Below are 26,832 nucleotides of genomic sequence, written 5' to 3'. Positions count from 1 at the left end.
GAGAGGACTCACCAGAGACAGAGAGGGGAGCAAAACAGGCAGATCAACAAAGCACACCGCTGAGGGGAGCAGCGGGCGGGTCAGGAGAGGTCTGCCTCACCGTGTGGATCTCCTCCTGGCAGGCGGGAATCAAACTCAGGCAGAAGTGGCTTTAGCTTCTTAGTGCTGCGCTTTAACCCGCTGCGCCACCAGGGAGGGCCACCTGTTTTATAATTTTTAAACTAAAACAGATCCAGTAGGTAAAGTTCCTTTTGAATGTAATGAAAATTAGACATTAGATTTTGATATAGTATATTTGTCAAATATGGCATTAAAAAACTGCTAAAAACAATTGTTCTTTCTTTTTCAAGACTACAAAAGGAGCTTCATCTTTCAAGATAACCCGTGGAATTGAAGCAGTCGGTGGTAAATTAAGGTTTGTTGAAAATAAGTAACAGGAAATAGTGAAAACACCTTGGGTGGGAACTTCCTCTGCTGTGAGATGGTTAGAAATTTCTTAAACAAGGCACAAGGAGGAAAGACTGATGAATTTGACAATATCAAAATGTAAAGCATGTTTATGGTTTTTAGTAAAAATTTAACTAGAAGTAGCTATTTATAATACATGACATGGAGAGTTTTATTTGGGGGAAAAAACTACAAATTAGAATAAACTAATGAGTAAATGAGTGGACAAAGGATAGAAATAGGCTGGGGGAAGCTAGGGTGATCGGTACCTGTTGTAACAATGCGATGCCATTTCATAGCATGAGGTAAAAAACACTTTACATGTGGGCCGCTTGGAAGGAGAGGGGGAATCTTTCGTACTGTATTTGTAGTATAAATTGCAACTACTTAGGGAAGAATCAAGAACTGTCTAATAATGGTGAAAGTGAGTATATCCCACAAACTAACAGTTTTAATACACATGCACAAAGATATTTATTGTTGACTGGAGACGATCGAAAAGCCCATCGTTAGGGAAGTGAATGAAGTGTGCTAGAATCCTGATGGCACTACTGCCCAACAGCCAGGGAAGGAACTTGAGTTAAGAAAGGACAGATATTTTAAAGTGTTTTGTGATAGCATAAGTTTCAATATTTTATCAATATTTTATCGAGGCATTTATAATTTTGGGGGGATAGTATGCAGTACATATGGCTGTATTTGTCTCTAGAAGGGGAGTGAAGAAGGAAACAAACTAGGAAGGGAAGAGAGAGATGTTCAGCTTTTTAAGTAGTGGTAAAATGCATCGTGAACTGTCCCCTTCTTGGTGCCTGTCAGCAGGCAGCCATCACCCCACGCACCTCCCGTGTGTCATCGCCATCGTCCCCTTTCCTGCCTCTTCAGCACTTCCTCCCCGTTGGCTCCTGCTGCAGCCCTGGCGGTGGCTTTCTGTACTGTGCCTGTGTGACTGACTACCCAGAGTAGCTCATGTAGGTGGAACATGGCAACGTTTGTCCGTTTGTGACGGACATATTTCACTTGGCATAACTGCATCCAAGGCTCATGTGTGCCATGAGCTCTTCCTTTATAAGGTTAAATTGCTTTCCATTTTCATATTTAAAATACATTTTTAAAATTTTGTTGACAAGTATGTGTATTTGTGTTGTTTTTTATACTTTCAAAAATTTTCTTCAAAGGAATTGGTTGATTTAGCAGAGATACCAGGCAAAGCTTATTCTTCTCACTTAAAGAACTCCCTGTCATTTGTTTCTGACTCAGTGTGACGGCAACGCGGGAAAACATGGCTTACACGGTGGAGTGCCTGCGTGATGACGTGTAAGTGGCTCCACACTGGAGGACACACCAGGCTGCTTGGTTCTAACTCTGCTGTGGCATCCTGACCTCTTACTTGGGATTTGGGTTAATATTCACAAACTGCTTAGAACACTGCTTTATCCAAAGAGGAAGGCTTAATAATAAGAGCATTACAGTTCGTAAAAATAGATGTTGGTTTTAAATGTTGAATTCCAGGCCCCCTGGTAGCCTCAGGTCAAGGCTTAGTGCAGTCACTACTGCTACCTCAGTTCGATCCCCAGCCAGGGAAGTGACCCACATGGCACAGCAGACCTCTCCTGTCTTTCCCACTGCTCCCCTCAGTACTTCGTCATTCTGCCTGGTCTGCTCCCCACTCTGTCTCTGGCGAATCCTCTCACTCCCCACACCTCTGGCCTGTACCTCAGTTCTATGCATAAATAAAAAATATTTTTTAAGAAAAAATGTTCAATTTCTCTCATTTTGATGTTTTCTATAGTGATATTCTAATGGAGTTCCTGCTCAATGTCACCACAGCACCAGAATTTCGCCCTTGGGAAGTTGCTGCCCTTCAACCTCAACTGAAGATTGACAAAGCTGTGGCTTTTCAGAATCCACAGGCTCGTGAGTGCATATTCAAATTATATTTAAGTGTTTCTAAGATACTGAGTCTGGGAGAAGATTATTTGTAGAGGGGAAAAAAAAACTGTTGATTTTCTTTTTATTTGGGATCAAAACCTCTTTCCAAAATTTTGTCCAGTTTGATAGGATGTGAATTGATTACAGCATCACAGACATATTCCTATTCCTCCCCCCTGGTGTTTGTTTAATAGTTGCTTAGCTTATACCAGATTCTCAGCTTACGTTGCTGCTGCTAATTATTGCTCCAAATTGCTATTATTGGTTCAACTAGCTCACCTTTATTAGATCTTTCCAAAGCAAGTGACTTAGTTTTTAAAAAATCAGAGCTTTTTTGTAGTCATATTATGTATTTATATAATGCGTAATCATAATGTTGACAAGTCCATCTGGCAAAACAAATTTGTAAGTGACTTTCACTGATTCTTGGAAGTCACTTAACTTACAGTAGGAGCAGGAGTCTGCAGATGGACCCCCAGGGGTAAGCAGATGAGCAGCTGCAGGCCTTGGAATGGGGCGAACTTCACTCAGAATGTTGGCCTGTCTGGAGAGGTCTCCTGTCCAGCGTCTGGGACACAGCAAGTGCTTGGTTCCTTTAGCTCGTGTTTCATGGTGACACTTGGCTACTGCTTCTGGACCTGCACAAAAAAACACAGAGAAATCGAAAGGCAAGCCTGTATACAAGCTACCTGCTGGCCTCGAGCGGCTTCCTCCCCACTGGTGGCAGTGAGGCTCTAGCCCTCCTCCTCCAGTGGCATAATTACTGCAGTCTCCTGACTGGCGTCTGCCTCCGGGTCAGTCCCTTCTGCCCATCTCCTTCATTGCCCTTAGGTTAATCCTCCAGACAGGAAAGTCCTGGAAAAATCCCCTAAAAGCATCATCACACCTGGGACTGAAATCCAAGCTCCCTAACTCAGCATATATGTGAACTCCCACGACCTCCTGCACACACCACCCCATTCCTCACCGTACCCCTTTCCCTCTCAGCACCATTCCCCTTTTGAATCAATGTGGTGGTATGCTTTATGTTGGTGTCTGAGTCCCATGCCTGAAATGGCATTGCCACATCATGACACTAGGAGGCACTCCTCTCTCTGTGACATTTGCCCAGATGTTACCAGTTACTCCTTTTCCAGTTCCAACGCCCTGGCCTTGTGCCCCTCCGGCTCTGTGATACGCCACTGACTTCACACCCAAAGTACCTTTCTTCACAGCCTTTCCTTCTCAGCCTTGTGAGGCAAGTGTTGTATCTGACTCATCTCTATTTGCCGCGCCTAGCGTGGCGCCTGCATGGGGTAGTGCCCAGTGTTGAAACTGCAGGGCACATTCCACCAAAGGCACTGAAGCAGGATCGCAGGAACAGTCGCCATTCCAGAGTGCGGTGACCCAGAAAGCAAGTAATGGGACCTCAGACTTACACTTTCACAGCTCATAACTCCCTCATTACTGAGGTAGGGGACTTTGATGTAAGTAAGATTCAGAGCGCATTACTTCTTCAAGGTCACATGACACATACTAGCAGAACTCCAGTTTGGTTCAGACTTCCTGAAACCCAGGCCACTGTGCTTTTCAGATGATACCAGGAAGATTAAAGTTTGAGAAGTGTCCGGTTGACTCTGGCATCTAGAAGCTGCTGTCATAATTTTGACTTCTTAGTACATTTGACTTAAAAATGTAAAAGCTGCTAGACATTAAAAGGTAATAAACCTCAAGTCCTCTTATTTATTGTGTGGATGCCATGAGATAGCCAGAGTAATTATAGACAGTTGCTTTCTAGGATCTAAAAATGCTGCTGTCTTTATTTAAATTACATTTCCATACCTGCTTCTTATTTTACAGGTGTCATTGAGAATTTGCATAGTGCAGCTTACAAAAATGCCTTGGCTAATTCCTTGTATTGTCCTGATTATAGGATTGGAAAAGTGACACCAGAAGAGGTACACATTGCATTTTAAAATTACTTGTTTTCACAGTAAATTGAGCAGTCATTTTCAAGTTTCTTTTTATCTTCTAATTTAAGAAATTCACTTGCTTGCTGTTGTTTTTCATCAGCTCACTTTCTACCTGATGTTATATCTGAACATTTTTTAATACCTTTCAACTAAAAGTTTTTACTAAAAGGGACTGTAGACAGTTCATAAAACAAAGGCCAAAAAAAATGAAGGAAAAAAAAACATCTTCCACACCTAAAACTTCATTAAGATATAACTCACATACGGTACAGTTTATCGATTTAAAGTGTATAATTCATTCATCTTCATTATACTCACAGTTACGTAACCAGTCACCATATTAAGTTCTAGTTCTTCTAAGCAATAGTTTTTAAAACAAAATCTCAGTATAATTCAGCACTGGGTAGTCACTTATAATTCATTATGGCAGCTTTTAAGCCTAAGTTTTTCTTTTATGCTAAACTGCAGTTTTTTGTTTTGACGACTTTTTCTAGTTGTACCATCATAACCCAATATATGTTTTTTATTTCCTCAGTTACATTTCTATGTTCAGAACCATTTTACAAGTGCGAGAATGGCTTTGATTGGACTTGGTAAGTTGGGAATTCACTGCATGTCAGTTTGCTTCCTTAAAGGTAGTCTTTCAAAAAAGAAAATCTAACTCTGTTCTCGGCAACATGTGTGGAGCTGGAAGGAATTATGCTTAGTGAAATAGGTCAGAAGGAAAAAAATTAGGGGAACCAAATAAGAGATCGGGGGGAAAATAATAACAATTTTTTTAAAAAACATCAACAGGGCCCTCCCTGGTGGCGCAGCGGGTTAAAGCACAGCACTAAGAAGCCAAAACCACTTCCGCATGAGTTCGATCCCAGCCCCGGAGGTGACCCACATGTGGCAGACCTCCTCTGACCCTCCCACTGTTCCCCTCAGCAGTGTACTTTTTCAATCTGCCTGTTCTGCTCCCCACTTTGTCTCTGGTGAATCACTCACCACACCTCTGGCCTGTACCCCAGTAAGCATAAATAAATAAATTTTTAAAAAAAATCAACAAAACTAAACAAATAATCATCACACAACTGTAAATCAGGCATTCTTCAGGGGAGGGGAAGGGACAGGGATCAAAAAGAGGGCCAGAAGAGTACAAGGGACTAAGGTGATGTGCATGGGTGACTGGTGATAGACATTCTATGGGGTCTACCCTGATGCAGAATATAGACTAATAAATTTTATATTAAAAAAAATATTAAAAAGAAAACCTAAGGTTCCCACACAGTGCCTGCTAGTAGAATATGGCAGAATAGAAAAAGTCGTCTTAAATCCTGAATAAAATTTAAGGACAGATCGGATGTGATAGAATTTGAAAGCAGAGTATTTGCAAAATCTAAGAGGCAAGTTTCTGTAAGCACAGGACTTTTGCAAAGGTTTTTTTAAGTACAACTTGATAAAAAAATCAGCAAAGGACATGAGCAGTTTGTGAGGACAGTGTGTATGTGTCGCCAGTTAGGTTTATAAAACACGATCTTCCTCGTTAAAGATTAAGAAAATTTTGATCTGATTAGTAAAAGTATTAGGCAGGGTGTGGAGAAAGGGCGCTCTTGAGGCAGCTGGTTGGAATGACATTTTTGTAGACCTGTTTGAAGGCATTAAAAGTCTAAATGTTTATACCCCGAGACCCAGCATTTTCAGAATTCATCCTACAGAAAAACTTGGATGAGTTTACAAGCTACTTGCACAAGAATGTTATTTGCATAACTGTTTTTTTTTTGTTGTTGTTGTTCATTTGTTCTGTGACAGCTTGAATATACTTCACCCTTTTCAAGTGTACAGGTCCATGGCCTTTAATATATTTAGAAAGTTAAACAGCTGTCACCACTATTTAATTTCAGAACGCTTTCACCATTCCCAGAAGCAAGCCCGTGCTCATCAGCATACTCAATGCATGCTCCCCACCCACCCACCTCCTTGCCTCTGGCAACCCCTCGTCTACTTCCTGGCTCTGTTGAGTTTACCATTCTGGGCATTTTATATAAATGGAATCATCCATCACATACCCTTTTGTAGTTGATTTCTTTCACTTAGCATAACTTGTCAGGTCCCTCCATATTGTAGCATGTGCCAGGATGCCATTCCTTTTTTTTTTTTTTTTTAAGATTTATTTATTTGCGCATACAGAACTGGGGTACAGGCCAGAGGCTCAGGGGCAGTGTGGGGAGCAGAACAGGCAGATCGACGAAGTACACTACTGAGGGGAGCAGCGGGTGGGTCAGGAGAGGTCTGTGGTGCCATGTGGTCACCTCCAGGGCAGGCGGGAATCGAACTCAGGCGGAAGTGGCTTTAGCTTCTCAGTGCTGTGCTTTAACCTGCTGTACCACCAAGGAGGGCCGCCATTCCTTTTTTTGACTGAAAAATATTCTGTACCACCTTTGTATTTACCCATTATACATTTGAGTCATTTCTACCTTCTAACAGAATATAAATATTGACATTTTAGTATTAGTTAGGATGTCTGTATTTAATGATTTTGCATGTGTACCTAGGAGTAGAATTGCCAGGAGAGGTGACGTGCTTTGTTTGGACTATTTTAACTATTTGACAAACTACCGGGGTTTCCCAGGCCATGGTGTCTATCACTTCACGTTCCCACTAACAGCGCTGCACGGCGGTTCTCATTTCTCCACATCCTTCTGCACACTTATTACTGTTTTTTTAACCATATCAGCATAGGGTGATACCTCATTACGGTCTTCATTTGTTATTCCCTAACTTGTAAGGACAATGAAATCTTGTGTGTGTGCATTTTGGTCATTTACCTTTCTAGAAATGTCTGTTCAAGTCATTTGCCCATTTTTGAATTGTGTTTTTTGGTTGGTTTTTGTTGTTGATATAAATTTGTTATATATTTTGGTTACTAAATACTCATTAGATATATATGACTTGCAAGTATTTGTTGGGTTGTGTTCACTCTTGATAGTGTTCTTTGAGGCACAATATAATACTTTAATAGCCAACTTTTGGAAACACGCTGATGCCCGTGAAGAAAGAATTGGTTAAATAAATGATGAAACAGTCATAGAATAGAATTCTCTATAATCACTAGATGTTTGATGTAGACCATCACTGAGGTGTGAAGTACAAAAACAAGTTAGAAGCAATATTAGTAGATAACATCATTTTAAAATAAGGAAAAGAAAGTGAGAATAACATTAATGCATGGAAAAAGTTTTGGTATATAAGTTGCTCTCCCTGCGAGAGTATGATGAGGAGGGACTCTTGTCTTTACTGTTTGTTAAACTGTATGATAATATATTTTCAAAATAGTAGAAGTTTTAGAATCATGTTATAGATTCTAACTTGCTTTGTTTCTGTTGAAATAGGTGTGAGTCATCCTGTTCTAAAGCAAGTTGCTGAACAGTTTCTCAACATGAGAGGTGGGCTTGGTTTATCTGGTGCTAAAGCCAAATACCGTGGAGGTAAGCATTTTGTTCTGTGAGTGTTAATTAGAGGAAGTTTCCTTCCTTTTCTTCTTTCTCCCTCCCCACCAAACAGCATATTGGAATGGAATAGGCCGCCTAATAATGTACTAAACAAAGAGTCTCAGTATAGAAGGAAAGAACTACATGGCTTGGGTCTGGTATATTGAACAGGTTTTGTATGGGGGAAGGGCAGGATGGCCTGGGAGAGCACCTGGCCGCAGACAAGCTTGATTTTAGCAGGTGAATTCTGTGTTGACAAAAACGCTAAGAAATAAAACAACTGATGACCAAGTCACTTTCTTTTTCACTCTCTCCTTGCATGCCCCAGGTGAAATTCGAGAACAGACTGGAGATAGTCTCGTGCATGCAGCTATTGTAGCAGAGAGCACTGCCATAGGAAGTGCAGAAGCAAATGCGTTCAGTGTTCTCCATCACGTCCTCGGCGCTGGGCCACACGTCAAGAGAGGCAGCAATGCCACCAGCTCACTCTACCAAGCTGTCGCCAAGGGAGTCAACCAGCCATTTGATGTGAGTCTAGGCAGTTGATCTCGCTCCTTTTTTTTTCCAAAGCTGATTGTTTATGATTTAGTCCCGGTAATAATACACTCTTAAAATGTGAGATGAACACAAAGGAAATCTTTGTTAAACTGAAAAGATAGCCAGGCTTGATTTTGAGTCTGATAGTTTTTTAGGGAGTCTTACGGGTCCACTGTGTCTGTTCACATATTACCTGCAAATAGCAATAGCTTTACTTTTTCCCAGTTTAGATTCCTTTTATATCCTTTCTTACCTAACTCTCCAGCAAGGGTTTTAGTACTGTGTCCAAATAGTAATGGTGCTACTATAGATTGGTGAAAGTAGACTTGTCTTATGCCAGATCTTAGCAAAAAAGAGGCCAGAAAATTGGAATGTGAATAGGATAATATCAATTGCAATTAAACTTCAAATAATTGAATTGCATTTCTTCTTAGGCTTTATATGGGCCAAACTAATGATTCTCAGGCTTTAATGTATATGAGAATCACCTGGAACACTAGTTTAAAAGGTTGGCTCCCAGACTGCATCTCCCAGGATCTGAGTGAGTAGATCTGTTTCAGGATCCCAGAAGTCCGTATTTTTAGCAGCTCAACTGATCCTTATAAAAAGCCCACAGAAACACTACACAAAGCAGTCATGTTCGCCTTAAGGACTTAGACTTTGCTCAGATAAGACTGCATACCCTGTTACCCTACCCAGAGGCCAAAGTTGTTACTTTGGACAATTGAACAACAGCCACGGAGCTGATACTTTTCCTTTGACTTTGGTCTGTAGGAAAAGTGAAAGCAAATTAGTGAAACAGTAGTTTGCAACAGCAGTTTATCTAATGTCAAAATCTACAACCTATTCCCCTGAGGCAAATGGCAACTGTAGTAGTGTTCACAGATTAATATTTGCATTCACTTTCAGCCATCAAAGGTTAAAGAGTACCCAACAAAAAGCAAAGTGAGCAATCCATTTTGGAAAGATTTAAATGAATTAAGTGAAAACCATTATAGTTTTAGAAGAGGTAACCTTATTTGTACAACATTTCAGCCCTTGACAGACTGGTTAAATGAAATGTTAATGTATTTGTTTAAGCTGTGAAGAAACAAGTTTTTATTATCTAGGTAACCTTATGGAAAGCATCCCCTGTTTTACCTGGCAGAATGACTTATGGTAGCGTTTACTATGTTTCAGGTTTCTGCTTTTAATGCCAGTTACTCAGATTCTGGACTCTTTGGGATTTACACCATCTCACAGGCTACAGCTGCTGGAGATGTAAGTTATAAAGTAACCAACTCTCACAAATTTTTCCCCATTAACTTGTCTATAGTTAAGATACACAGTGCCATCACTTATCAGAATGCTGTAGTGTAGTGTCATTCAAGTGCATCAGGTTGTGCAGGAAACTGAAAAACGTATACTAAGACCTCTCAGAAGAGAGAGGAAATCCCTTAGTCATCTGGTAGGTTTTTCCACAATTTGAATTTTAATTTTCTTTTCCTACAGTCTTTCATAAAGAACCCTTATTTTAATATAATTGCTGTACTGAGGACTCCTGAATATATACCTTGGCCATTATTTCACCTGAGTTCTCCATCCCAGAGATAATTCAGTGTCACTTGTCCAAAGAGAACCAAAATGCTAAGTCACTTGTCCAAAGAGAACCAAAATGCTAAGCATTTCCATGTATGGTACAGCAATATTAACTGTATGATACAATCTAAGTATGCCAAGAAAATTTGAAGGTCTTAATCTGTATAGGTGACAATAAATCACTGTGTTTGCTCTTCCTAAACTCTCCTGCCATCCTCTGGCCTCTCCTACTTCCTTTGTTAAGAAACATGGCTGCCTGGGTAGTATGAATTGTACATATAGCTGCTTTTGGGACATTGGAAGGAGGAGGAACAGAGGGTGGCTTAGAACTCCAGAGGGACACTGCTTTTTCTCTGGAACAAACCTTGTGTTTGCCTCATTTAGAGGAGCATTTGACTGCCGCAAGAGACTTTGGCACTGATCAAATATGACAAGTTTTTCTGCAGCCGGTTAAGCTGACCGTGCTCTTTCCCATGGGTCCTGCTGCACAGTGGCCACAAACAGCCTCCTTGATGTATATACAGTCTTGTTGCTTGTATGGGGTGCTCTGAGGGGTCTGGGAGACTGCCATGTCCTGTGGACATTCATATCTGGCTCCTGCTACCGCAATCTAGACTCTAAACAGGTATGTGGGGTGACTTCGAAAGCCCAGAATACAGTGGCCAGGAACCACATTTGCTAAATCATCAAGTCCGTCCACACCAAACTGCAAAACAAGAAGTGTGTGACTGAAGCCCAACACAGGGCCAAGTTCACGTTCCTAGCTGCTAGAAGATCATCTCTCCAAGAAATAGGGCTTCACCAAGTTTAATGCAGATGAATCTGAACACATGATAGCTGGAAAGTGTCTTATCCCAGATGCTTTGAGGTCAAAAACATCCCTATTGTGGCCTCTGGACAAGTGGCAGCCCTGTACTCATGAGCATCTCAGAGCTGCCCCGCCCTTGATCACACCCACCAGTAAATCTGCTTCCTAGGCCTCCCCCGACCCTCAATGACCAGTTTTACTTACCTGTCCTAGGTTATCAAAGCTGCCTATGATCAAGTGAAAACGATTGCTCAAGGAAACCTTTCTAATGCAGATGTCCAAGCTGCCAAGTAAGTTTCAATATTAGCTATTTTTGTATTTCAATTATTTGAATACTCTATTCTTTTTAGTTATAACTGTATTGTAATATACGAATGATTCAATACAAAAGGATTGAAAGGTACAGAAAAGGGGAGGGAAACACACCCACACACTATCACATAGAGATATCATTGAAACTTTTACTTAATTTCTTCACTTATTTTATGCATTTTGAAACATAATTGTTAATATTTTATATATATACTTATGTTCTGTTTAATTGCATTTTCATTGTAGAAATTTGAAATTTTACAAACATGAAGCCAGAAATTATCTTTTATTCCTCTTTTTTTTAACATTATCGTGATTACTCCATTTATTGAGATTACTGAAAAATTATCACAAATAGTATTGATTGTACATCAAAAAATATACTTCTTGCATTCAGCAGTTTATCCTTTACAGATCACAAGAGGTCTCTTTATATTTATAGTTAGCCTTCCGTGTCCCAGGGTTCTGTATCTGCAGATTCAGCCAATTGTAGATCAAAATAGGTGCTTTGTAGATCAGCCTGTGACACTCACCTCTGTACTGGGTGTGTTCCCACTTTTTTTCTTGTCATTATTCCCCTAACAATAACAGCTATTTGCATTGTTCATTGTATTACAAAGTGTATATATATATGTATGTATATATATATATATATATATATATATATACACATACACATTCTATTATAAGTAATCTGGAGATGATTTAAAGTATATAGGAGGATTATATAAGTTCCATGCAAACACTGCAGCATTTATCTAAAGGACTTGAGCCTCATTGGGTAGGAACAGTCCTAAATACACTGTGTGCGTACCCAGATACAAGTGTACTTTCTTCGCATAGATTCCCGCGGAGTCATCAAAACATCATACAGAAATGCTCTGTGTTAAAATGTGCGTGCTCTATATACTGTGTTTTTGTGAAGAATTCACACCAGTTTATTTCATGAACACACTGCCGGATACAAGATTTCTTGTTCTTCACAGCTCTTGGCATTTTCTTTTCCTCTTCACTTATTCAATAAACAAAAAAGATTTAATAAAAGTCTCTTTTCTGATTCAAAGATTGAAGTAAGTAATGAAAGTAGTTGGAGGATTTTTTATTACCTTTTTTATATATATATATGTTTATTTTTACATCATTTTGTTTATTTTTCCATCTCAATTGCAATCCCCTTGAGCTTCCCATCACCAAATCACCCATGTGCCATCACCATAATTCAGTGTATTTCCCTCCCCCCACTGTTTTTGATCCCATTCCCCCACTCCACCCCCACAAAATATCTCTGGTATATAGCTGTTCATCATTGTCATTATTTTCTCGCCTGTTCTGTTATATTCCTGCTGTGAGAGAAACCATCCGGTATTTTTCCTTTTCTTTCTGGCTTATTTCACTAAGCATGATCTTCTCCAGCTCCATTCATGTTGCTGCAAAAGACATGTGGTTTTTTTTTGGTTGCTGAGTAATATTCCATTGTGTATATGTACCACATCTTTTTAAACCAGTCATCCATTTTTGGGCATTTGGGTGTTTCCATGTCTTTCCAATTGTGAAAAAAGCAGCAATAAACATGGGGGTGAGGGATCTTTTTGAATCAGTGTTTTTGTGTCTTTTGGGTAGATACCTAGGAGTGGGATTGCTGGGTTGTAGGGAAGCTCCATGTTTAGCATTTTGAGGAACCTCCAGTTTTCCATAGTGGTTGTACTAGTTTGCATTCCCACCAGCAGTGCAGGAGTGTTTCTTTTTCTCCACATCCTCACCAACATTTGTTGTTGCTAGTTGTTTGAAGATGTGCCATTTTCACTGGGGTGAGGTGGTATTCATTGGGATTTTAATTTGCATCTCCCTTATTACAAGTGATATTGAACATTTTTTCATGTGCTTCTTGGCCATCTACATTTCCTCTTTGGAGAAATGTCTTTTTAGCTCTTCTGCCCATTTTTTGATGGGGTTGTTTATTTTTGTTGAGTTTCATCAGTTCTCCATATATTTTTGTGATCAGTCCTTTATTGCTAGTTTTGTGTGAGAAAATTTTTTCCCAATCAGTGGGGTGTCTGTTGTTCTTGTATTATCTCTTTTGCTGTACAGAAGCTCTTTAATTTGATGTAGTCCCATCTATTTATCCTTGCCTTCACTGTCGTTGCATTGGGTGCTCTATCTTTAAAGATGTCACCGAAGTGTATGTTGTGTAGTGTTTGGCCCATCTTTGCTTCCAGGTATTTTACAGTTTCCGTCCTTATGTCTAGGTCTTTAATCCACTTCGAGTTGATTTTTGTGTATGGTGAGAGGTAGTGATCTAGTTTCATTATTTTGCATGTAGCTTCCCAGTTTTCCCACCACCATTTGCCGAACAAACTTTCTTTGTTCATTGTATCTTCTTTGCGCCTTTGTCAAAGATTAGCTGTCCATAAACCTGTGGGTTTATAGTTGGAGGATTTTTAAATTGCCTCTGCCCTGCCCTGATTGAAAGTGCAAATACCTCCTCTGAACTCAGTAGTTACAGGAGTTCTACTAAAAGATACAGACTTTGGACAGAAGTGGAAATCAAGTTGCATTTTCATAGAGCAGTTGAAGAGACTTAACTTTGACCCCACCCATTTAGGACAGCTCAAACTGAATCATTAGACTGTCTTCATGATCATTTAGTATTGCCCACAGGGACTAAAACCCCCAGAGGGACTGGCCTGCTAGTCATTTCTGTGCCCATTAATATTCCTGTTTTTGTTACAGTGAACACACTAAAAAAGTGCATCTCTTGAATAAATGCAACACAGTTTATTAAAATTTTCTAGACATAGAACCAAGAATTGATTGGATACAGTTCTGCATGATTGCACCAGAAACAAAACATGAGCAGCATAAATGAAACACTGAATTTACTGAAGAAAAATCTGTTTCAAATCTAAGAAAATGTATTAATATGTAGAAAGTGGAATTCAGATTATTAATGTGTTTGTTTTCTGCCATTTTGTGGAGTTAGTACTTTTTCTTGTGTGGTGTTTAGAAAAAGATAGATGTCACTGCTCAGAAGATAAGCCAATAATTTCTTGGTTTATTGCTGGTGAAATCTTTTTTAAATTGACAGTATGGTAAAATTGTACATTAAATTGTAATTATGTTTAAATGGAAATGTTGCCGCAGAGGCCAAAGATTTGAGAGTTAACTAACTCAAATGCCTTATTGAAACCCAGTTTTCTTCTGGAAGAACTGGGAATTGGATTTTGTTTTTATTTCAGTTTGCTTTTGTGTTGCTGTTAGCTACTGGGATTATAAGTCTATACTGTTCTTCCCCTCCTGCCTTCTCCCTACACTCAGTGAGACAAATCCCAGCACAGAAATGGGTGGGTGGTGGAAGTAGAGATATCAAGTCAGCACACAACATTCTGCCAAGTAGACAATGTTTTAAGAGCCCACCAAAGTCTTTTCTCTTTAATAGAAATGCCTAATATGAACACCAAAAATGTTCAAGAGGCAAGAATTAGTTTACTAGTAAGAATTTCGCATGAAAAGGTTTAACTATACCTAAATTCCCTTCTAAAATCAAAAGGCAGTCGTTGAAAGTTCAACATAATCTTGTTATTGACAGTTTTCTAAATGACAGTGTAAGTAATAAAACAGTTGGTGAGCTGAAGCAGTAGAACGGAGGGCTAAGATTTCAAAGCTGTTGCTTCACATATTCATGCTTAAGAGTTCAGGAGCATACTTTAAAGTTGCCCGTTCTCTAAAGCTGGCAAGGCCTCAGTCACACGCCCTTTATTGGACAGGAACAAGCTGAAAGCCGGGTATTTAATGTCGGTGGAGTCTTCTGAAGGTTTCCTGGATGAAGTCGGGTGCCAAGCTCTAGTCGCTGGTTCATACACACCACAAAGCACAGTCCTTCAGCAGATTGACTCAGTAGCTGACGCAGACGTCATAAAGGTAAGCAAACATAAACTTACCATTCAAAGTGAATGACTTCGCTGATGACCCAGTTTCAGGAGCATGTTCGCTGCCTTGGCGTCACGGGCTGGGACTCTCTTGCTGTTAGGTGTGGCAGGAGGCTCACGGCATCAGATCTGCAAGACAGCCTCCTGGTCAGCCCTGGTGCCTGTACTGTGCATTCTGCTAGATTACTATCAGTTGAGCCGATTTAAGTTCTTCGTAGTCAGGACCACTCACATGTGGGTAGTTTCCTATGATTCAGCCTAATAATCAAGTTTGATTCTTATTCTTCCTCACTGCCCTGCCAATCTTTCACAACCTAGGACCTCAAGATTTTCTTACAACAATCTCCTGTTCTCCCTACTCTTTTTTTCCCCATGTTATTGTCTGTCTTATACCTCTTTATATTCTACTCTCTGACATGCTTAAGTGCAGACTACAGAGTGAATCCACAGTCAGCGGCTTTTCCCAGGGCTTTCTAGAGTGAGATATGCCGCCTCCTCTCCACTACACCTCCTCTCCTCTCTATCTCCACCATCTTCTCACCAATAGCTTCTCCTTGTGGGGTTAGAAAAGAGACAAGGCTATTTGTAAGATGGTAACATTGACTTGATGTTAGTTGGCCGCTAGGTTCACCTAATTTACTCGCCAAATTGCTGTCCTCGTCTTACAAACTGTTATGTGATTCCAGCCCACTTGCCTCTCCTAGCCCTCTCCATGAGAAACAGCCACCCAGTACAGGTGCTCAGTGCTGACCTGAACCTAACGCAGCCTCAGGTTTAAAGTTCCACATTTAAGGGAACGGTCTGTTCTGACCTCGACTGTTTGCTGTGGTGACACAGCCCGAGGCCCACTCTGCCCGATTCTGCATGTCCGTGAGGTCTTTCCTGCCCTTCTAACGCATGCTTTCACATCTAGAGCGCACACGTGCCAGTCATACGTACAGTGGGACAGTCGGGAACCGCAGGGCTTTTCCTCCTGCATCATCACAATTCACATCAAACACCAGCCCCCTCCCTGTGGTTAATTTTACAAGAGGCGGTCAGAAAGTCACTGATTTGGAACGTCTGTCCATACACTCGAAAGAAACAGGATAAGTAAGTTGACTGCTTGCTAAGACATTTTCTTACTTCTATTAATGTTATGCCTTTCGTGTTTGTTTCCTCAAAGGCTGCAAAGAAGTTCGTTTCTGGCCAGAAGTCAATGGCAGCAAGTGGAAACTTGGCGAATACACCTTTTCTTGATGAGTTGTAATACTAAAGCCCAAGAGTTGAGCATTTTTTCAACCAGGGCAGCAAACGCATGAAGTCAAATGTCTCTAAATACATTTATCCTTTGGTTTCCAATGAGGTAAAATATCTTAAATACAAGTTGACCCAAAGTCAATAAAACATTGTTTAAATGTTTTTCTTTCATTTTTCCTAATCGTTTGTCAACAAATATTTCATTGCTGTATCCTTTGCTTTAGATGCTTTTATAAAGAACAGAAAGGTCATAATTGGGTACAGAATCATCAAAAACTTAAAAAATCTTAGACTGAGTGACTGAGTAAATATTCCCAGATTATTGTTGGTGATGTTTTAAGATAAATTTGTGTAAAATCTGGCGTTTTGGGTAAGAATAATTAAATGCCCTTGATTCAGTCCCCTTTTTGCTTTGTTTATAGTAGTTGTGGCTCTAAAAGCTAACAGTTCTCTACTAGTCATCACCTGTATTCATTCCTTTCACATCATCCCGCATCTGATGTATCGTCACTGTGGCAGCTAGGTTTTTCACTCTCCTCCTTCCTCTCCCTTGTCCCTTTCTACCCTCCCTCTCTTTCAGGTAATAACTAGCAACCCAGTATTCAGTAAAAGTAGACTGAAAAGGAAACAAGTTCTGATGTGAGCAATTAGCCATAAATTCTCTCTCTTGTTTGTACTAAGTAGGGTCCTTGAAGTTTGCAAAAGAGCAAGCTTAAATAGCTAAATAAAAATGTCGTACTTACCTTAAAACGTGAAATTCTGTTTCTGACAGTGGGCTCCCCCGCCATGTTTCTTAAAGACAGGCTTTCTCAGTAAAGGGTCTCTTACGGGGCCCAGGGACGTTATCTGAGAGTGAACTTGTGGGGTCAGTGAGGCCCCAGGGATGTCAGTGGATGATAAGCTGAAGAAGGTCTTGAAGGGCTGTACAACATAGTGATGTCTGCACACATTCCTGGAACTGTAGCAGAGCGCAAAAAAATGTTCATGGCAATACACAAAAAACTGGGTGCTTGAATTCATGGTCGTGTGGCTGCGATTTGCAGACTAATGCCTACGCGACTTTGGGTGCAGGCTGTGCCTTGTCCTTGCCCACTTTGACATAATCTTCCAACCAAAAGGCATCTGAGGCTGACGAGCCCGAGGAGGTCGAGCTCTCATCTCGCTTCACCATCGTCCAGTACGGAGAAGGGGGCCGCACTTCCTTCTTCTGGTCTCTGTGGATCATCACGTCACAGTGCGCGTCCTTGCCCACGCTCACCGTGTGGCTCTTCTTCTTGTACCCGTGCCATTCCCTGGAGATGGACATTGGTCTCTTCGCGGACGGCTGCCCTTTTGACTTCGGCTGCTTGTAATACTCAAGCTTTTTGTCTGAAACTACATCTTCATTGTCGTCATTGCCCGCCAGAGGATCTTTTACCTGCTCACTCGTCGAGCTGAAATGAAAAGACTAGTGAATGGAATGGAGCCTTAAGGTCTAAACATTCATTGTTCCTTAACAAGACAACTGAGAATCTGCTTTGACTTCTGAAAGCATACAGTGTAGCTGAAATGCTGCAGTTTTTTCCTATTCTTAAATGTAAATCGTAATTCTTTCTTACGTTATTTCACAGCACTTCAAAAAGCTGTACATAGGCCTAACCCTGAACTGATTGCAGTGTTAAAGGACCTTGCAGGGGCATTAATTTTGCTCCATCCAGATTGATAGGTTCAACTCGGTCCTCTGGGTCAGCAGGAGATAGTGGGCCTCAAAGAGCTTCTGTGTGCTAATCACTGATAAATTCTTGCACTTTTCTGAGCATCACTCTTTGCCTCTTTTAGGTTTACAAGTGTGGATTTCTAGAATCTTAAGCAGATATTTCTCTTTATTCCCTATTCCACTTTTTTAATGCAATCCAAAAGCTTTTTATAGATTTTTGTGTGTGTGATTTGCCTCAATTATTGATTTTCTTGATTATTGAAACTTGGGTGATGCTTCTCTGCCAGTTATACAAGCTTCTTGAACTTTCTTAATGCCTGAGAACCTGTGCTGTTCCTTCCCTGGACAAGTGGGATCTGTCTGTCACCTGCCCACCCTCGTCCTGATGCCCACCTAGGTCTTGGATCTGTGCCTTTTATTCTCCCGTAAAGAAGTAGGACATCAGTTTCTTCCCCTTTGCCCTCACCCATCGTCAGGCTTACTAGTGTTTCTTCTAATGTCTGTGGCAGTCTCTGCCTCTCTTACTTCCTCCCAAGAATTTGAAGAGCTTTTCCTAAAATGTTTCACTTCTGGTGACATAAAATGGTACATCGTCATTTTTACTGAGTGCTTTTCTTTAACCCTTCACTTAGTGTTGGACTGGCATTTATCTGAGGAAAAAGATTTGAAGCAGGAATGTATGCCCATCGGATTTGCGTTATAAAAGGCTCATTCTGTGTAGGAATAAATGGGGGACAAGTAAATGCAGGGAAACCAAGAGTACTTTGGGGTATGGTAGTGGCTAGAGCGAAGTGGACAGTGTGAGAGATAGTAGGTAGAATGGCAAGTCAGTAGATACGGGGGAGGGGATGCAGCAAGAACTGGAGAAGTTAAGCATTATGTTTCCAACCTAATACAGTTGGAAGTGTGTGTGTGTGTGTGCGTGTGCGTGTGTGTGTGTGTGTGCGTGTGTGTGTAGTAATAGAAGACACAGACCCCATTGTGACTGCTCCGGAGATTGAGTAAAGGCAAAGATTAAAGATTAAACCTTCTGGCTCTACAAGGCTGAGTAAAAGGAGACCACGAGGAAGTGCCCAGAGGCCCAAGAAATCAGAGGAGTATGGGGTCACCAGCCCAGGCAAAATGATGTTTGCAAAGTGCAAAGCCCCTAAAGCTGGCAGAAGCCCAGCAGAGTAAAGACACGAGTCCATTGGGGTATCAACAGCACAAGGCTGCCAGCGTCCCTGGAGAACCCTCCTGCAAGGATGAAAGCAAGGCGGGGGCCGCCTGGGTGTGGATGCCCAAGAGGTGGCAGCCTGCTGCATTCTCAGCAGGGTCAGCATCAAGGGCCTGGCCAGTGGTTAGAGGAGGCACAGAGAAGAGAATGAAGGGGTTTGCTGTCTTGGTAGGGACTCTAATGGCTCAAATGTTATGGAGAAGGATCCAGAGAAAACCTGAGGAAATGGGATTAAAAGCAAGTGTTTAAGGCCAACTTGAGCAGGGGGTAACGCAGCAGTGGTTTGGAAGAAGCCCAGTTCCAGTGCAGTGGTTCTCTTTCCCTCAGGTTCAAGGCTCTTGCCTGTGTCCTCTGTCTCGCAGATTGTCCTTTCCAAAAGGACTTAGAAGCCTGTTACAGACCCTCCCCTGGTCTATCTCATAATGCTCATGTTAAGCCAACACCCTATGCTCCACAGACCATGGGGTTTCTGTAGCAGAACAAAGATTTCCTAAATTGAACTGCTTACCGTGTTACTGGGAACTTGGTCTCAGGAATTAAGTCATATATTTCTTGCCATTCTTGTGGTATTTCAATAAAATCCCGGTAAACCTTGACTTGTAGCACTGTTCCTATGGTGATATTTTGCAAAAGCTTTAAAAATTCTCGAAGCGTATATCCTAATACATTGGCATAGCCTACACTAATCAGAACATCACCTGGAAAGGAAAAAGTATCAGTAAATAAAGACAATGGTTTAAAGGCATCACACCATGTCTAACTTTACTGTGAGGAGTCTCATGCATTCATTTGTTGGTGATTTCTGGACCAAATCCAGGCTTCAGTCTTTATTTAGTAAAGGTGACCGTGGCAAGAACACAATGTCCTGTACATAGTGAAGGACACCGGTGGTGTAGCATGTCTTCACAACACTTCTAAGTCCTTGGTGTGACAGGCTAAAACCATTTATAACCTGAACCAGCCTGTAGGAGTCTAAAAATGTCTACCTCAAATAAAATGGTTTTTACTAGTAAAGAAAAATCACTTACACTAAGTGAGGAATGAACAGCCCCCTCTCTCACACCTGCCTAGCGATCCCCAGTGCCCTCCTCAGCAAATAGGACATTTAACACACCAAGGCTTTCGTTTTAGTTCTCTATTCTTGCACAGTATTAATTGAGCAACTAACTGCGTGCAACAGTGGACAGTTGGCAAGCTTCAATTAAGCGATGTATACAAGATTATGTTCAATCAGGAATTTGACAGGAGGCCCCTACTTTATGGCACTGTTGGGCAGGGAGGGACGCATGACAGTCAACCATGGGGCTTCTGAGTCCCCAGCAGGTGTGAAGAGAACTTCATGGTGACAGAACACCCACCCCGAAACTGGAAGTCAAAAAGCCCAATCATTCACTTGCACCCACTTCCTTACCAGCAGCTAAGACCTAGACGTGCAAACTAGAGCCATCAGGTGCTCCCACCTGGGTCACCCCCTCCTGCGGGGGGTGGGCAGGAGTGCCCAGGTTCCAGAGGTAGCTAAGGTGCCCTTTATTCTCTCATCATGTTTCAAGTCTTGTTCTCCAAACTTCCTGCTAATTCTGTCAGGCCTGACCTCCTGAGTTCAGTTCCTTAGCAGAACTGTTCTTACTGCTTGCAAGAACCCTGTCTGCTACAATGGAATTTAGCAAGAGGAGGAGGGATACAAAGAAATGGCATTTTTAAAGACAAGACACATGGGGTAAAATCTCAGTCTTTAGGTCTGTCTAGTACTAAAATGATGCCAAGTTTGGTAATGGGGACCCCTAGCTAACGTGGCATGAAGACACAAAGGATGTTTTACCTTTGCATGGGAAGCTGGGAATCCTTCAATTGCCCTCATTCCAAAATAGCTAAAGCCGAGCCTCAGAAGAGTGGGAATGAAATGTGTTCTGGGATACTGCACCCCACTGTGCTCTTGGGTATTAAACCTTCTCCTGAAGGAGGTCCCCAAGGAGTGCTAGGGACTGATTTCCATAATGCTAGGTCCTGTCTGAAGCACCAGTTCCCAGGAAACAAAATGAATACTTAGGAAGGTGGAGAAAATCTACTTTGGCCTTAAGGAAGTTAGGAGGGCTCTCCCTGGTAGTGCAGCGGGTTGAAGTGCAGCACTATGAAGCTCTCTGAAACCACTGCAGCACGAGTTCAATCCTCAGCCAGAGAGCTGACCCACATGGCACAGCAGGCCTCTCCTGACCCACCCGCTGCTCCCCTCAACAGTGTATTTTGGTCCATCTGCCTGTTCTGCTCCCTACTCTGTCTCTGGTGAATCCTCTCACCACCATCCTTCACACCTCTGGCCTGTACCCAGTTCTTGTATACATAAATAAATAAATCTTTGGAAAAAAAAAAGTTGGGAGTAAAACCAGCCACGGATGGGAGCTAACTCCATGATGAAACGAGGTAACCAGCCTCCCCACCCCGAGCAACCTGCAGAGTACACTGTACCAAACAGCTCTCACCCCATGAAGGTTCATTACAATGGGGGGAGAGAAAGCCCCCCCTGCCTAATGCTAAATGGAGTGTTTATAGCTGAAAGCTATGGCTTGGCATTCTGCTTAATTATGTTGTTAAAGGGTGACTTCTATCAAGAGGGCAGAAAATAAACAGCCTCATTCCCTGACCGTTTGGCTTTAAACCAAACGTGTCAGTGTACGAATGTGATTACGCTGGCAATGGATATTAACACTGCCCTTCATAAAGAAACACCAATTTGGGATTTATGAATACCAACCTCATTACACTCTTTCTGTTTTAACGGCTGTGGGAACCACATCATGTAAACCCTGTCTCCATTACCTATATGAAAGCAACTTCACAGCAGCCAAGCCACTGCTGAAAAAATAGATTTTATTTATTGCTTTCCATCTCTCACAACTAGGCTGTTGAGCTCCGTAAGTTTCTGTGTGACTAGGGACCACATGTGTTTGACTTGCCTTGTGGCCCTGCGCCAGCAGAATGACAGCACAGCCAGCGTTCAGGGAATACCCACTGCGAGGCTGGTGCCAGTCCATGACTTGTTACCCTACAGTAAACGAGTCATAACTATTTGTCCCATGCCAACCAGAAGGAATTTCAAGTGTAGCCAGACTAAACAAACACCCAAGCCAGCCATGAAATTAAGCTAAACCCCTACTAGGAAATACCAAAGAAAACGCTTTGAAAGCACCAGGATGAGAAATTATGGAGCTGGGAGTTCACAGGGTCAAGGAAATAGCAGGTTTCGGTTTCCAGGACTATCACTGCCCAGAATTCCATAATCATTGTCCAAGAGACTGAATTGCATTATCTTTGAAACCTAGGCCCTGAAACAGAATGATGGGGGTTCTGGACCTCCTCTGGACTGAAATCTCACTTCAGGTCACAGGGACAAGCTCTCTGGAGACACAGCGCTGCGTACTGACACGGTACAGAATGATGGGGGTTCTGGACCTCCTCTGGACTGAAATCTCACTTCAGGTCACAGGGACAAGCTCTCTGGAGACACAGCGCTGCGTACTGACACGGTACCACATCGCCCTTATACATCTCTCTCAGCCTCTCTGTTTCCTCCCTATCCAGGAGGTTGCAAAAGTTGGAATAGAAAGTGTGTGGAGATGACTTGCACAGTGCTTGGGACAAATACTTGAGTCATTTTAGGGAGGGCGCCAGCTCATGGGTGAACCCTGCATTTAACAGATGATTCCAGTATCCTGTGAACTCCAGGAGCGCGACCTGCAGCCCCGCCCGAGGCAGGTGCATGTGGGAGGGGCCAGCCCCACCCTGCTCTGCTGCTATCACCAGCCTCTCTCACCTGGCCCCTGGGAAGCCCCTGGGACCGTCCTGGAGTTCTTTTCCACCCTGAAGAGTCCAGAACTCTCTTTCTGGCAATTTGCTCCCCAGCACCACATAGGAATCTAGGGGAAAATGCTTTGGTAAACTACTTCATAATAATGGCTTCATCTACCTATTTTCTTCTTGAATCCACAGCTTCTGACCTGCAAAAAGGGCCAGCTGAGGAGTTTTAAACCATGACCTGCCCTTGGGGTGATGGGGACCATGTCTTAGTTTAGAAGTTCCTTGGACAGTAGCTGTGGTGACCAGAGTCCTGAAACAGTGGTTTCATCCACTGGGCTCCTGCCCCACAATCACTTATTTTTAAAAAAAAAAAAGTCTAGATCATCTCTAAGAACAACCTAAAAGCAACAACTGCCACAACACTGAGGTTTTCAAAGTACTTTCATAAAATTGATGCCAGCAAATCCTAGCAAGGTCTTTCAAAAGTGCTTTTATCCCAAAGTAAAGACCAAGAGGTGAAAGCCACAGACCTGGAAAGTGGCAACGCCTGGGCCTGAATACAGGCAGCTCACACTGAATGATTCCTTCTCTCCACTTTCCCTCTATGCCTCCCCGCTCCTGAGCACAGGCCTGGAACAGGCACCGGGAAAACACGTCTGGAACTGAACGGGAAGTTCATATATCCAAAGCCAAGAAAAGTAGGCCAGTGCTGACCACACTCCTGAGCTCTGTGGCCGAGGGTATATCACTAATACCTGACTCCTGGCCTTTCGGGGTTTGTGCAGACTCTACCTTAGGGGGTTGTCAGGAGGGCAAAACGACACATGCAGCTGATGTTAACGGTGACTAGTACAGCCTGCAGAAAAGGAACCTTTGTCCACAGAGGGCCACACGCCCTGGAGTGACCCTGAGCCTGGGTTTGGATCACGGGGTGGGTGTGACCTGGACAAGGAACTCCAGCTCCCTGAGCCTCAGTGCTCTCACTTGTAAAAGGAACACGAGGGCAATAATTGCTCTCGAGGGTTATTTTTAAAATTCCATGAATCGCGTGCCCCCCAGAGAGGGTGGCGTAAGTTGACAGCAGTCGGCTGGCCCATACAAGCCACGTCATTGGGGCTCCTCTGAAACCTGGCCTGAGTGTCTGGCCGCAGGGGGAGACGGGGTGGGCAGGTGGGGAGCACGGGGAGCCGCAGTCACCTGGCTTGAGTTTTCCATCACTGGCGGCTGCCCCCTTCCTGAGGATGTGGGTGATCTGCAGGTAGGGCCCGTGCTGGATGACGACCAGGCCTAGTCCCAGGCTGCCCACGGTCAGTTTGGTCTCCTGAGTTTTGCTCAAACTGTGAACGGATGGCTCGGTCTTGACCTTGACTTTTTTTTCTAAGCAAAAGAGAGGCATTTGTTTCAGTCCTTTGCCAAGAGAGCAGTCCCTGGGCTTCTAAAGTCAGACTCTCTATTCCTCAGCAGAGTGAGGATCCAGAACACACTGTGTTCTGGGGTTCACTGGGAGGGGTTCACTGGGGCCCTGGTGGGGCTTGTGCACGCTGCCATCTGCCCGTGTAGCCAAAGCTCCATCAGGGTCATTACCATCTATTCAGTCAACACTTATCAATGAAGGCAGTGTGCTGGAAACCAAGACAGCATTAGTGGGTCACATAAATAAATGTCAGAATTACAACATGGAACACATGCTGTCAAGGCAAAGTAGGGCGAGCTTAAGGATGAGCATAGGGGCCATAGTGGCCTGTGGGGGAAGGCAGGTCAGGCTTCCTGGGAGAGGTAAAAACTGAACTGAGCTAGAATAGACAGGTAAGAGATAGGCAAGGTAGGACAGAGCACACTGAATCGAGGTTCTGAACCAGAAAAGAAGACTCGGGAGACCAGTAGGGGGCAGACGGAGGAGCCAAGCACAGAGGCCCGGCTGTATGGCAACATAGTCTCCTCCAAAAAGCTAGAAAGGACTCAAGAACCGCCACCATCAGAATTGCCCCCCCCACACACACACCTGCTCCAGCGGTGGTGTGGGTGTGGATGGTGAGGTCCATGAGGAAATGGTGAGGAAATGAAAGTGGTCCCCAAACTCCAATCATGTCATGGCTCTGATGGGAAATGGGCAGTAGGAAAAGGCATCTGGGGGAGAAATAGGGGCCAATGGGCGAGTGAGCTGTTTCTACAGAAGCAAAAGGAAGAGTGATTCAAAACGAGCTCTTTTCCCATGAGGATGTTTCTGGGGACTCTCTTTTCAGCACATGGTGAGCTTCTGGGAACATTTGTTTTCAGCACACTTTTCCAGCATTTCACAGACATGCAACACTTTTTCTTAAGGACAAATTGCTGCTGCCAAACCTTGGCCAAAAGCACCCCACGTGCCGTTCTGGAGCCCCCCCCCCTTCGCTGAGGAAGGGATTCCTCATCACCCTCCCCACCCCCCAGCCCAGGGGACCTGGCCTGGACTGTTTCCTCCAGGCAGGTGTCCCTGACTGTCTCCAACCTCCCCTCCCCACAGGGCCAGGCTGGGGGTGGGGCTGGGGGAGCGCTCTTCCTGGGAACTAAAGGCCCTGACATTAGAAAGGTCCCATTTCAGCGACCGGTCAGGACAAGGGGTGCGACTCCAGGTCGCCCCTGTCCCCAGCCTCACCCGCAGGCGCACAGCCTCAGTGGGCATCTTAGACATAATCCAGTCCCAGTGACAGCGGGTTGGGGTGACAGGAGCCAGACTCAAAAGATTCCAGGCGACATGATTCCCTGTTTATGGCATTTTCTGTGGAAAGGGCCAAGCTGTAGGAAACAGAGCTGGCGTGTCAGGACCTGGGTGGGGGAGCGAGGGGGGCTCCCAGCAGCAGCACCCGGTCACTGGCGTCGGGGGCAGTCCCATGTCTGACTGCCGACATGGTTGAAAGTGGGTAGACGTCTGTCAAAGAGCTGTACCCTCAATGAAAAGGGCGGGGGAGGGGGGTTGCTGTACTGCACATTAACGGCACATTAGTCGGCCAATATTGGGAGCAGTGGCTGTTCGGGTGAAGAGTGTGTGCGCCCATTTTAGAACAGAAGAGGAAAGTGAAGAAGCCTTGACCCGAGGGTCAACAAGCCTCCCTCATCCCACCCGCCTTCACCTTTCTTGCTCTTGTCTTTTGTGGCCTTCTTCATGGGCCCAGGAAGCAGGCCGCTCGGGAGGGCCTCCTGAGGCTGTGGCAGCTAAAGTGGGTCCAACTCCCAACTGTCTGGAACCTGCAGGAGCCAGCGCTCAGCGGGTCAACGGCCCCGACCGCCGGGGCCGCCGGCCCAACCCTCGCGCAGGCCGCCAGGGGGCGCTGCGGCGGCGCCCCGGAGCCCGGGCGGGCCCCGCGGTCCCCAGGTCTCAGCCGGTGCAGCAAAATGCAGCGTCGGAAAACTGGTGGAGGAAAACAAAACTTCTGTGCGGACCACCGCGGCGCGTGGCTCGCATCTTCATTCTTGGCAAACCGTGCGGCGCGGCCGGGGGTGGAGGAAGCTCAGTGGAGCGTGTCTCGAAGATGCGAAACGCTCCTCGGCGCCAGGACAGCAGCGTCCCCAGCTGCGCAGGAATAATGGCATTGCAAACATTGCTGAAGCCACCGCTTCCACAGCCTTGGAGCCGTACTCTTCCCGTGCACGTTTGAAATGAGAAAAGGCCAGAGGCGGCCTGAAGAAAGAAATGAATCACAATTAGGAGAGGAATGAACTCTTCCTACTTTTTTCCCCAAAGTAATCCTCCCTCCGCACTCACTGGATTCGGAGAGATCTGCTCTGGGGTTGTATGTGATGCTGGGGACACCAGACGAGACCAGTTGGACCCCCTTGCAACGGAGACTGAGAAAACAGATGAAATGGACAATTTTAGGACCAATCAGTTATCAGAAACAAGTTCTAGAAGGAGAAAACAACGCAGTGAGGTCTGAGCTGGTGGCATCT

At 43.7% G+C, this 26,832-nt stretch overlaps 2 protein-coding genes across 2 annotated transcripts in view; one reads left to right on the top strand and one right to left on the bottom strand.

Moving 5' to 3' along the window:
• The window catches only part of LOC101621207 (cytochrome b-c1 complex subunit 2, mitochondrial), a 19,952-nt gene extending 3,589 nt beyond the window's left edge, over window positions 1-16,363 (top strand). The window contains exons 4-14 of the mRNA XM_004692082.1: window positions 351-415; window positions 1,705-1,761; window positions 2,237-2,361; window positions 4,216-4,313; window positions 4,864-4,921; window positions 7,703-7,798; window positions 8,130-8,329; window positions 9,518-9,598; window positions 10,938-11,014; window positions 14,801-14,954; window positions 16,128-16,363. Coding sequence (XP_004692139.1) covers window positions 351-415; window positions 1,705-1,761; window positions 2,237-2,361; window positions 4,216-4,313; window positions 4,864-4,921; window positions 7,703-7,798; window positions 8,130-8,329; window positions 9,518-9,598; window positions 10,938-11,014; window positions 14,801-14,954; window positions 16,128-16,211 — 1,095 coding nt within the window. The 3' untranslated portion in view covers window positions 16,212-16,363. The remainder of the gene's footprint in view (window positions 1-350; window positions 416-1,704; window positions 1,762-2,236; window positions 2,362-4,215; window positions 4,314-4,863; window positions 4,922-7,702; window positions 7,799-8,129; window positions 8,330-9,517; window positions 9,599-10,937; window positions 11,015-14,800; window positions 14,955-16,127) is intronic.
• Window positions 16,364-16,457: 94 nt separating this feature from the next.
• PDZD9 (PDZ domain containing 9) lies at window positions 16,458-26,049 on the bottom strand. The gene is made up of 4 exons (XM_004691721.2): window positions 26,016-26,049; window positions 24,103-24,282; window positions 19,622-19,811; window positions 16,458-17,634 (listed from the first exon to the last, which is right to left on the bottom strand). The coding sequence occupies exons 1-4, from the start codon at window positions 26,047-26,049 to the stop codon at window positions 17,253-17,255; spliced, it is 786 nt and encodes a 261-aa protein (XP_004691778.1). The 3' UTR covers window positions 16,458-17,252.
• Between the last annotated feature and the right edge of the window lie 783 nt (window positions 26,050-26,832).

Source organism: Condylura cristata, unplaced genomic scaffold (assembly GCF_000260355.1).
Source record: "Condylura cristata isolate star-nosed mole 26May11 unplaced genomic scaffold, ConCri1.0 scaffold00032, whole genome shotgun sequence".
Lineage (NCBI taxonomy): Eukaryota > Metazoa > Chordata > Mammalia > Eulipotyphla > Talpidae > Condylura > Condylura cristata.
Note: the sequence above shows the minus strand (reverse complement) of the source record. Positions and strands in the feature narration are given on the sequence as shown.

Bases quoted from the DNA above. Each gene is read 5' to 3' on its own strand.
- PDZD9 (XM_004691721.2), bottom strand. From the start codon at position 26,049: ATGAAGAAGGCCACAAAAGACAAGAGCAAGAAAG. The intron at 24,283-26,015 runs GTGAAGGCGGGT...TCTTTTGCTTAG, and splicing joins AAAAGACAAGAGCAAGAAAG to AAAAAAAAGTCAAGGTCAAG. The intron at 17,635-19,621 runs GTAAGCAGTTCA...TTTTCATTTCAG, and splicing joins ACCAAGTTCCCAGTAACACG to CTCGACGAGTGAGCAGGTAA.